General features: G+C 37.0%; 1 protein-coding gene across 14 annotated transcripts in view; it reads right to left on the bottom strand.

Annotated features, from left to right (window-relative positions):
- Positions 1-12,500, bottom strand: part of LOC113800681 (CARD- and ANK-domain containing inflammasome adapter protein) — a 94,445-nt gene that overhangs the window by 15,655 nt on the left and 66,290 nt on the right. For 5 of the 14 annotated variants that reach the window (XM_070115577.1, XM_070115581.1, XM_070115576.1 and 2 more), the window contains 4 exons: positions 11,590-11,688; positions 6,905-7,003; positions 5,161-5,259; positions 3,816-3,914 (listed from right to left, as the gene is read on the bottom strand). The exons of 2 other annotated variants lie outside the window; for them this stretch is intronic. In XM_070115577.1, the coding sequence (XP_069971678.1) occupies positions 3,816-3,914; positions 5,161-5,259; positions 6,905-7,003; positions 11,590-11,688 (396 nt within the window). The remainder of the gene's footprint in view (positions 1-3,815; positions 3,915-5,160; positions 5,260-6,904; positions 7,004-11,589; positions 11,689-12,500) is intronic. 7 more of the 14 variants (XM_070115579.1, XM_070115578.1, XM_070115585.1 and 4 more) reach the window with 7 other exon arrangements.

The raw sequence follows: 12,500 nt of genomic DNA, 5'->3' as shown, positions 1-12,500 counted from the left end.
TATATATATATATATATATATATATATATATATATATATATACATACACACACACAGGCATACATGTGTGTGCTTGTGTTTGTGTTTGCATATGAATATATGTAGTGTTATATATGCTTACTTAGACATTTCCCATGGGTGGCCTCATGGCCACCCATGGGAAACTGGGTACTTTGCGGTCTAAACTGTAGAGGATCTCGGAGCAGCAGGTCACCCCAGAGTTACAGAATCATGGCCCACCAGTGTGTGGACATGCCCTGGCTTTGCACCAACTCCCAAGCCTGGGGTTAATGGCAGGTCGGGGGAGGTGAGCCTTGCCGATCCTCCACCCCCCAGAGATAACTCATTGGCACTGCTTCACTTAAATGTTAATGCTCGGAGGACGGGGAATGCCCTGTGGGCCCTGTTGGGATGGCAACTCCTTGGGTGCAGGATGGTACTCGTCCCGCCTGCACTCTGGCAGCTTCCAACCCGGAGTGAAGCTTGTGGGGTCAATCCCAAGGAAAACCCATAGGTGGATTTGGGATTTGTCCTGCTCTTTCCATAAATATTAAGTGCCCACGGGGTGTCTGTGTGAAACTTTGTTATCCTTACTCATGCATGACTAGGTAGGTAATGTCTATGGCCGCTTGTTAGTTCCTGTTGCACATTCCTTTTGAGTGGGTCGTCTACGAGTGGTCTGGGGCGGTCGTCTTGCACTGAGTGCATTGGCAGCGAGGGATCGAACCCCGATAGGAGAGGTTATAAACATTCATATATATACATGCATACACAAGTATATATCTGTATACGTTTATGCATATATCTACCCCAATGATAGAAGAACAAATCAGTTAAAACATTAAAACACAATTTATATCTGTAATGAGTTGAAATGGACGCCAAGGCGATAACTGGTGCCAAAACGATGTCTACCATTATTCGTGTTTGATTCCCATTATTATCAATACTAATATCTATCATTACTAATACTATTGTCTTCATTATTATGGAGTCTCCTCCATTCTCTCTTCTCATATATACCGAATGAGCAGACCCGATCGACGGACGGAATTCCCTGTTTGTCTCTTCCCTGATAATATTAGAATTTTACGAGATCATTGCTACAGCTGATTCCTGATACCTTTGCGAGTCGAGTCTTAATCCTGCCTGGATTTGGCTTACCTCCATCGCCTTGTGACCTTTTCCAGCAGCCAAGTGAAGTGCGCAACAAGAAGATGCGCTTTACTTTTTAATTCCTCTTCACAAAGATAAATAAACGAGAAAAGGTAACAATTCATACATATCTCCGGCTGTCTAGGAATGAAATGAATGGAGTTGTTAGTTTGTACATGTGCCAAATGACCAGCTGATATTAGTACTAAACCAGACCCACTGATATCACGAAAGGAGGCTGAGTGGTCATGCTTCATGCCAGTTACAGAGAGCCATGCCTGTGGCCATTTACAGAGAGCCATATCTTTGGCCATTTACAAAGAGCCATGCCTGTGGCCATTTACAAAGAGCCATGCCTGTGGCCATTTACAAAGAGTCATGCCTGTGGCCATTTACAGAAAGCAATGCCTGTGGCCATTTGCCGGGAGCCTTGATTGCAGTCACGTACGGGAAGCTATATTTGAAGTCATAGTTAGAAGTATCCAAGCCACGTGCCATCTATGAATAGCACCAGCAAAATGCCTTCCGTCTTGATTTTGGTTTTATTTAAGGCACCCTTGATGCTTGAGATTATTTGGCAGTCTTTATCATCTAACAGGTTTATTTATTTATCCTTTTATTTTTTGGTTCATTTATTAATCTAATATGCTTCTAATGTGGCCTTTACTTTATAATAGTCTTAATTCCTTTCACTCCTTAGAATATCTTCTCCCAAATCATTCCTCTGTGGCGTTTTTACTATTACGATATTAGTAATAATGATGGTAAAAACGATGAAAAAAAGGATAATAGAAATAGCAATAGTAATAATACTGCTGATAATATGGATAGTATCAATAATGATAATAATTATTACAATAACATGGTAAAACTCATTAAAAAATAATGAAAATGGTGATATCTAGGTCCTTCAATGTGTCCCTTAATATTATCTTTAAATTCGAAAGTCTTCCTTAAGATTGCCTCACTAATCAAGTTCTTTGCGTTCACATAATAAGATAAGAATGGTAGAATTTTACGAGGTCGCTGCTACCGCCGATTCCTGATACCCGTGCGAGTCAAGAGGCTTAACCATGCGTGGATTTGGCTTACCTCCATCTGCCACTGCATTCGGTTCGGCTCCCTTGCCTATCTATATATTATAATATTATATATCTATTATATTGCCTATATATTACGTATCATAAAATACACTCGTTCTTAATCTGAATAAAACATTATTTCTCACATTATTATGATTATACATGCATACACATATATGTGTGTGTGTGCACACATGTGTTTGTGTGTGTGTGCATATATATATATATATATATATATATATATATATATATATATATATATATATATATGTGTGTGTGTGTGTGTGTGTGTGTGTGTGTGTGTGTGTGTGTGTGTGTATAAATGTATATATATTTATACATATATATACGTGTGCGCGTATTTGCATGCGCATGTTGCCATGTCACCTCTGAATAAATCTGAAAACTCGGGTAAATGATAATAGTCACCAAACGTTATCTTGAAATTTCTTGATTTTTCATACCTATTTATGTGTACAAAAGGAATAATAATAAAATTAATGAGAGACAGAAAGAGAGTCGAAATCAGTGATATGACAACGTGGAGCAGAGAACTTTATGAGCCTGTCATAACGCCCATCATAGTAAACAGGAAATGAATTGAAACGTGCGCGAGGGAGATGGCTGCTGTCATTCATTTTCCACTTACTACTGTTAACTTTATAACCATTGCTATAGTTACTGATACTATTGTCGTCATTATTCATCCCTTGCCGATCAACATCTCCATCGCCTTGTGACCTTTTCCAGCAGCCAAGTGAAGTGTGCAGCAAGAAGATGCGCTTTACTTTTTTTTTTATTCTTTTTCCCGATGATAAATAAAAGAGAAAAGGAGAACATACGTATGTACGGCTAGCTAGGAATGAAAGGAATGAAGTGAATGGAGTTGTTAGATGCACAAGTGCCGAATGACCAGCTGAAATTAGTACCTATCCAGACCCACTGATATCCCGAAAGGATGCTGAGTGTACTATTACAAGGGGTCATGCTTCAGGTCATTTACCGAGAGCCATGCCTGTGACCATTTACAGAGAGTCATGCTTGAAGACATACGGGGAGTCATATTTGTGAAACATGTATTCAAGCCACGTACCATCTATGAATAGCACCAGCAAAATGCCTTCCGTCTTGATTTTAATTTTATAGAAATACCCTTAGCATTCTTTATCATCTAACAGTCTTATCTATTTATCTTTTTATTTATTTATTTATTTATGTATCTAATTTGCTTTTAATGTGGCTTTTGCTTTATAATACTCTTAATTCCTTTCACTCCTTAGAATATCTTCTCCCAAATCTTTCCTCTATGGCGTTTTTACTATAACGATATTAGTAATAATAATGATAATGATAAGAAAAGATAGAAATGAAAAAATATATATATAGAAATAACAATAGTAATAATACTGATGATAATATGTTTGATATCAATAATGATAATATTTATTACAATAACATGGTAATTCATGCAAGTAAAACTGATTAAATAATCATGGAAATGGTGATATCTAAGTCCTTTAATATGTCGCTGAATTTTTATATATAAAATCGAAATTGTCTTCCTTAAGATTGCCTCACCATTCACTTTCTTTGCGTTCACATCGGCGCCCTTGACGATGAGCTCCTTGGCCGCCGCCTCGTGACCTTTTTGGGCTGCTAAGTGTAACGGAGTCGATCCTGAAAACGGAAGATAATAATCATGGAATAGAGGCACATATTACATGTTTATGTATATATGTGTATGTGTCTGGGATCTGCACTGACGAATTACAAACGGAGCGATTTCAAGGACGGAACAGCTTACAAACTTGCTACGGACTCTGACTCGATTTCCTGAGATTGTGGCAGTGCACTCGTGCAATTGCATAAGACAGGCACGTGAGTCAAAGGAGCAGAATGAAGATGGTGTACAGAAGAAAGTAATAAAGAAAAGAGCCACTTATTTCATATTTCGTTTCATAAATACTACTTTCTTGTTTTTCCTCCTCAATCTGTTATAACAAAAAAATGTTTCTCACATGTATTATTATCAGAACACGCACACACACACACATGTGTATGTGCGTGTGTGTATCCATACACACACAAACACACTTATGTGTGTCTGTGTGTGTGATGTGTTATAATAAAAATACGTGTGGGAAACATGCCCTAATGCCAACTCTGGATAAATGTGGAAATTCCGGTAAGTTAAAACGGCCACCAAACGTTATCTTGAAATTTTAACTGGATTTCCCTGAAACGGGGAAAAATGGTGACATTTTCATTCACATGGATCTGTCACACCCGAAATGGTGTGTTTTTCATGCATACAAATTATATATATATATATATATATATATATATATATATATATATATATATATATGTGTGTGTGTGTGTGTGTGTGTGTGTGTGTGTGTGTGTGTGTGTGTGTGTATGTATGTATATACATATATATATGAAATGAATGAGAAAGACAGAAAAATAGCAAGTACAAATCAAAATGACTTGATAACGCAGAACAGATAACATTCTAAGCCTGGCGTAACCCCGGTGATAGCACAATAGGATCATATCAATGGGAACATTAAATCAATTTATAACTGCAATGAGTTGAAATGTACGTGAGGAAGGTGACTGGTGCCACATGCATTTCTACCATTATTCATGTCTGATTACCATCATTTCCTTTACTAATTTCTGGCATTACTAATACTGTTATTGTCTTTGTTCTTGTGGAGTCTCCTTCATTTTCTCTTCTGACATACTGAATGAACGAACCAAACCTACGGAAGAATGGGAGGAAGTTCTTGAATTCTCAAGGAATTGCCCAGAGTGTCTCCTCCCTGATAAGAATGATAGAATTTTACGAGGTCGCTGCTACCGCCGATTCCTGATACCTTTGCGAGTCGAGTCTTAATCATGCCTGGATTTGGCTTACCTCCATTTCCCTTTGCATTCGGTTCGGCTCCCTTGCCTATCAACATCTCCACCATCGCCGTGTGACCATTAAAAGCAGCCAAGTGAAGTGGTGTGTCACCTGAAACAGGAGGATGCGTTATATTTTTATTCCGTTTCCCGAAGGTAAATAAACGAGAAATGAAGATATTGCATATATACGAACGGTTGGTTAGGAATGAGACGAATGTAGTGGATCGAATGCCTAAAGAAAAGAGACACATTTCATTTTGCATTTTATATTTCGTATCATAAAATACACTCGTTCTTAATCTGTATAAAACATTATTTCTCACATTATTATGATTATACATGCATACACATATATGTGTGTGTGTGCACACATGTGTTTGTGTGTGTGCACACATGTGTTTGTGTGTGTGCATATATATATATATATATATATATATATATATATATATATATATATATATATATATATTTGTGTGTGTGTGTATAAATGTATATATATTTATACATATATATACGTGTGCGTATTTGCATGCGCATGTTGCCATGTCACCTCTGAATAAATCTAGAAATTTGGGTAGATGATAACGGTCACCAAACGTTATCTTGAAATTTCTTGATTTTTCATACCTTTTTATGTGTACAAAAGGAATAATAATAAAATTAATGAGAGACAGAAAGAGAGTCGAAATCAGTGACATGACAACGTGGAGCAGAGAACTTTATGAGCCTGTCATAACGCCCATCATACTACAACAGGAAATGAGTTGAAACGTGCGCGAGGGAGATGGCTGCTGTCATTCATTTTCCACTTACTCCGGTTAACTTTATAACCATTGCTATAGTTACTGATACTATTGTCGTCATTATTCATCCCTTGCCGATCAACATCACCATCGCCTTGTGACCTTTTCCAGCAGCCAAGTGAAGTGTGCAGCAAGAAGATGCGCTTTACTTTTTTTTATTCCTTTTCCCGATGATAAATAAAAGAGAAAAGGAGACAATTCATACATATGTACGGCTAGCTAGGAATGAAAGGAATGAAGTGAATGGAGTTGTTAGATGCACAAGTGCCAAATGACCAGCTGAAATTAGTACCTATCCAGACCCACTGATATCCCGAAAGGAGGCTGAGTGTACTATTACAAGGGGTCATGCTTCAGGTCATTTACCGAGAGCCATTTCTGTGGCCATTTACAGAGAGTCATGCTTGAAGCCATGTACGGGGAGTCATACTTGTGATAAATGTATTCAAGCCACGTACCATCTGTGAATAGCACCAGCAAAATGCCTTCCGTCTTGATTTTAATTTTATAGAAATACCCTTAGCATTCTTTATCATCTAACAGTCTTATTTATTTATCTTTTTATTTATTTATTCATTTATGTATCTAATTTGCTTTTAATATGGATTTTGCTTTATAATAGTCTTAATTCCTTTCACTCCTTAGAATATCTTCTCCCAAATCTTTCCTCTATGGCGTTTTTACTATAACGATATTAGTAATAATGATGGTAATGACAAAAAAGATTATATATATATATATATATATATATATATATATATATAACAATAGCAATAATACTGATGATAATATGGTTGATATAAATAATGATAATATTTATTACAATAACATGGTAATTCATGCAAGTAAAACTGATTAAATAATCATGGAAATGGTGATATCTAAGTCCTTTAATATGTCCCTGAATTTTTATATATAAAATCGAAATTGTCTTCCTTAAGATTGCCTCACCATCCTCGTCCTTTGCGTTCACATCGGCGCCCTTGACGATGAGCTCCTCGGCCGCCGCCTCGTGACCTTCTTGGGCTGCGAAGTGTAACGGAGTAGACCCTGAAAGGAGAAGATAATGATCAAGGGACAAAGGTGTGAGTATATATATGTGTGTGTGTGCGCGCGCGCGTGTGTGTGTGTGTGCTTATATATGTGTATATATATACATATGTACATATATATTAATACACACACACATATATATACGTGTGTGTGTTCATATATACATATATATACATATATATGTATATATACATATATATGTATATATATATATATATATATATATATATATATATATATATATGTGTGTGTGTGTGTGTGTGTGTGTGTGTGTGTGTGTGTGTGTGTGTGTGTGTGTGTTAAAACATATATATATATATATATATATATATATATTCACATATGTATATATACATATATATATAAGTATATATGTGTGTATCTATGCACATTTGGCAACAAATCGAAGTAAACATAGCGTAATTAGCATTTTTTTTAATGAGGTTAAAACCCTAGGTAGTTTGTAACAAAGAGTATGATTTGTCGAATATAAATGACCAGTGAGTGTATAAGTGGATATTTATTTTAACCTAAGTAAATCATTTGATTTTTTATTTTCTTCAAACAATTGCTAACAGCATATGTGATATTAGTTGTCGTTGAATTTGTATTGTGTTATTCTTCAAATACGATATCCTGGAATGGTTTGTTTATCGAAAGGCAACACCTGTAGCGGTCAGGTGGCATTTTCCGCTTCTTTCAAGACAACAAATATAAATGTTTCGTGAAACACGAAAAGCTTTAAGCACCTCTATATTGCAACAGAATCAAACAAAAAATAGATTAAAAGACCTGTGCAAATACTTCCCGTAGCTGCACCATCTAGTACAGGCTAATCGATTTATCAAAGTGATATATTTTTTTTCTCCTTGCCAGAACCAAACGCTTATTCAATGAACAAAAGCTACATTATATTCTTCATCACAGAATGTAAAGATGCTTCATCATTGTGTGTGTGTGTGTGTGTGTGTGTGTGTGTGTGTGTGTGTGTGGCTTCTATGGAGGTTAATACTTAGTGGCGAGTTATGAAACAATATGTATAATTCGTTTCGGTTCTTCTGAATGTCTTTTATCTTAAGCTAAAATCTGATCATAGTTTTCGCCGCTATTATTTCTTAAGTCTTGTCGTTTCTAAAGGGAGACGCATCCAAATTCGAGCAGTTTAGCGAGAAAATACATGCTTCCTTGTTTCAACTCAAGCAACTATTAGTTAGGTGGTTCCCAGGAGAGTGAATAGCAAAAGTCTAAGAACTGACTCTTAATACATGTGCTGTAAGATAACGGATATTAAAAAAAAAAAAAAAAAAAAATCGTTCTGATAAGTCAGTTAACCTCGCTCTCTACTTTTGTCATTCATGCAGCTTTTCCTTTTCCTTTTTGCCAATACACGTCTGTTAACGCTCTATGTGTGTGTGTACACATATAGCATATATAAATATGTATATATATAAAAATATATATGTATATATATATATATATATATATATATATATATGAATACTTGTTCTTTATCATAAAATCAAAGTTATGGATAATCTTCATATGGATGTGAACTAATAACGTGACGAATATTTTTTTCCCTCGTCAGTTCCAAACACGGATTCAATAAACAATATTAACTAAACGCAAAACTGTTGTGTGTGTGTGTGTTGTGTGTGAAAGAGCTGCAGTTGTTCAACACTTTGTTTAGAATCTTTAGTTTTATATTTCATAATGTTGATCCCATCTCGCGCAAAATGCCATGAAATGTAATTGATAACTTGTATATATATGTATATATATACATATATATATGTGTGTGTGTGTGTGTGTGTGTGTGTGTATGTATATATGTATATCTTTTCTTTTCTTTTTTCTTAGAGGATTGGGGATGCTTATTAATTTTGGGGTTATTTTTATTGTAGTCTATTTTTTAAAGAAAATCGTAGCAACTGTAATAAAGGACGACAAGTACTGGGCTCGCCATGTTTATAATAAGAACAATGTATTGTTATTCAATCCGCGTTAAATCCCCGAGACAGAGGCGACGTGTTCATGCAGCGTCTCGATTTCCTCCTTTACGCTTCCCATTCCCTCTTATCATGATCTATTAGCTGATGGGAGGTTGTTCCATTGGTCGTTTCCCAAACACTTTTCGTCGGGTTTGAGTCACATCCTTTGCTTGGCCATCGAAGGACCTCCAGGTGGTTTTTGTCATGGACCCACTTCCTAACTGCCCTAGACGTGAGTATAGGGCAGTTATCCTGCACAAATAGGATTGTTTCTGGGAAGAGCCAAGGCACAACAGCGTGCTGATGGGAGGATCCTTTCCTTCTAACAATTCGATATATTTGTCTAAGGTGCATTTCCCCGTTTCGCCAACATCATGCAGGAAGACCCACCCCCACAATATCACAGGTCACGTGGCCAATCCTTGCCGTTTCATATCGCAAATTGGAATGAATTTTGTGAAAAAATTGAAGAGGGTTAATAACACTTTCACCTTTTATCTCATCCAGCACAGAAGCTTTCCGTGCATTTCCGATGTATTTTCTCTGTCCTTATTGCTCTTCGCCGGTCATCTAGATCCTTCTCCACATACTGCTGGGCGACCTGGAGGCGACGTTATCGCTGTCGTTCGTTCAGCCTTTCTTTGGTGACGTTCTATGATTACCCTATCTGTATGTAGTCGTTCTCTTCACCGTGCGGCCAGTTACCAGGAGCTCTAGTCTTCATAAATCTTAGCTGCAGTGGTGAGAGAGGGCGGTCGTTGTGGGTGCCCTCCTTCTCCCACTCTAACTATCTGTATACCATCGTCCGGAAGATGTCCAACTCTCTGAATATATTACTTTCCCTCGCCGCATTGTGACAGCCTCTATTCCCGATTACAGCTTGCCTTGCGTCCATCCTGAAAAAGGTGTCAGCTTGGCAGCCTCGTTCTGACCTCGGATTTTCCATGTCATTATGAGGTCTTAGACCATCGGATGTATCTTCCTTCATATTTAGCATACGTTAGGATTAGCTGCGAAATTGATATTCAGGAATTGACGAACATTCGTTGGCACAAAGATATGAGATATACGATTTCCTGTCATTCATTTTGTAGATAGTTTCTCTTTTTGTAAACTACTCAAGTTCCGGGCGAACAAATAAGCTTTTCACAAACCAAGGAATTATTATTTCTAAAATAATGTATAGAAAATTGATTTTGATGTGAATGTTTGGTATGTTAATTTCATCTACACCCACGCATATACTGTATTACAATACATTAACAAATACAAAACAGATATGAAAAGTAATTTCATTAGAGTGAACAAGATATACAGCATTGGGAGTCGGTTCTTGGAGTTTTGCTATTCACCTCCTTGGAACCTCGCAGCTAGTAGTTGCTTCAATTGAAACAAGCAAACATGTATTTTCTCGCTGAGCTGTTCGAACCAGAATGCGACTCCTCAAAGAGGCTTAATAATGGCTGATTATAATACTCTCTCGTAACTCATAACCTAGTATGACTTCGAATTTCCATAGACGCTGCACACACACACACACACACACACACACACTGATAACGGATCTATGTATTCACTGTAGCCTCACTGTGAATTTTGTGTTTACTTCATGTTCTATATTGAAGAAGTTGATATAACAGTTTCTGTTTATTCAATAAGTTCTGGCAAAAATAAATAAATAAATAAACAATCAATGTAATCGTTCGATTAGCCGCAGCTAGATGGTGCAGTCACCATAAGTATTTGTAAAGGTCCCAGTCATTTTACATATATTTTTAAGTGATTTAGTTCCCAGACACAAATGTTTAAAGCATTAACCTTTTCGTATTTCAAAAAGTATGCAGCTGTGATTGATACTTCTTTTGTTGAAAGAAGGGGGAAATGCCGCCTCTCCATCATAGGTGTTGCCATTTCGAAAAAAAAAATCCAGGATATCGCACCTGAAGAATATGCCAATGCAAATTCAACGATAATTAGTATTACATGTCTTTTTATCACTTATTTGAATAAAGCGAAAGATCAAATGGTTTATTTTGCTTAAAAATTGTGTATTCATACTCGACCAATCACACTCTTTGTTACAAACTACCTAGGATTTTACCTTCATTCACAAAAATACTATTTATGCTAGGTTTACTTCGATTTGTTGCCAGATGTACAAGAGTGGGACCCAGTAAGTGTACTGGAATATAATTCCGCAACTGTACGTACATATATATTTGAGTATATATACATACACACACAGACATACACACACACAGACATACACACACACACACACACACACACACACACACACACAATCATACACACACACACACACACACACAAATATATATATATATATATATATATATATATATATATATATATATATATCTGTGTGTGTGTGTGCTTGTGTGTGTGTGTGTGTGTGTATGTATGTGTGTATTTACATAATGTATATGTATATACATGATATGTATGTATATATATTGAGACAAACATACACATTTATGTGTGTGTGTGTTTGTACACACACACTATTGTTGTAAAGCGAGCTCCACTCTGTATCCTCCTGAATCAAGTATCTCTACAACCAAAGGGCCTTACCACGGTTGGTCTTCCCGTTCACAGTCGCCCCTCGAGTCACAAGCGCCGTCACCACCGATGTGTGACCGCTATAGGCTGCTTCATGCAATGGAGTCGCACCTGAGAAAAAAAAAACGGTTCTTTCCATAAGCCAATTCCCGATTATGTAAACGCAGAAATAAGCACAAACATACATAAAGGATGAATTATATTGGATTGATGCATGATTGTATGAATAGAAAATTAACGAGGTAGAAAATCAGTAAGAAAACTTGCATCATAATCGTTATCATTATCTATAATACTATTACTATTTTTACTACAACTCCTATTATAGTTCATCTGTATCATCAATATCATTATCATCCATATTACTGTTATTACTAATACTACTAGTACAGCTACTACCATCATTTTCATCAGCGTAATCCCTATCATCATCATTATTGCAAATATAAACATACCTTTTTCATTTTTGCCGTTAACATCGGCTCCTCCTAAGATCAGCATCTTGACTATCTCTTCGTGGCCTTCTTCGGCAGCGACGTGCAGCGGCTTCTCGGCTGAGGAGGGGGGGGGGAGCAGGAGGGAAGACGAAAGGGTAAGAGGAGGGAAAAGAAAGGGGAAGAGGATGGGGAAAAAAAAAGGGTGGAAGAGGAAGGGGGTAAAAGGAAGAGGATCAGAGAAGGTGGGAAGGGGAAAGGTGAAAAGGAGTAAAGAGGAATAGGGGAAGAAGAAAGTGGAAGACGAAGGGGAAGCAGAGAGGCGGAAGGGGGAAGAGGGGGGAGAGAAGACAAGAAGGGGGAAGAGGGAGAAGGGTAAGTAGAGAGAAGAAAAGGGAGGGAGAAAAGAAAAGAGGGAAAGCGGAGGGAAGACGAAAGGTGGAAAGGGGAAATGGAAGGGAGATGAGGAAGGAGGTAGAAGAAAGAGGA

The sequence above is a fragment of the Penaeus vannamei genome, chromosome 37 (genome assembly GCF_042767895.1).
Source record: "Penaeus vannamei isolate JL-2024 chromosome 37, ASM4276789v1, whole genome shotgun sequence".
In the NCBI taxonomy this organism is placed as follows: domain Eukaryota; kingdom Metazoa; phylum Arthropoda; class Malacostraca; order Decapoda; family Penaeidae; genus Penaeus; species Penaeus vannamei.
The sequence above is the reverse complement of the archived record's forward strand: the minus strand, read 5'-3'. Positions and strand labels throughout refer to the sequence as shown.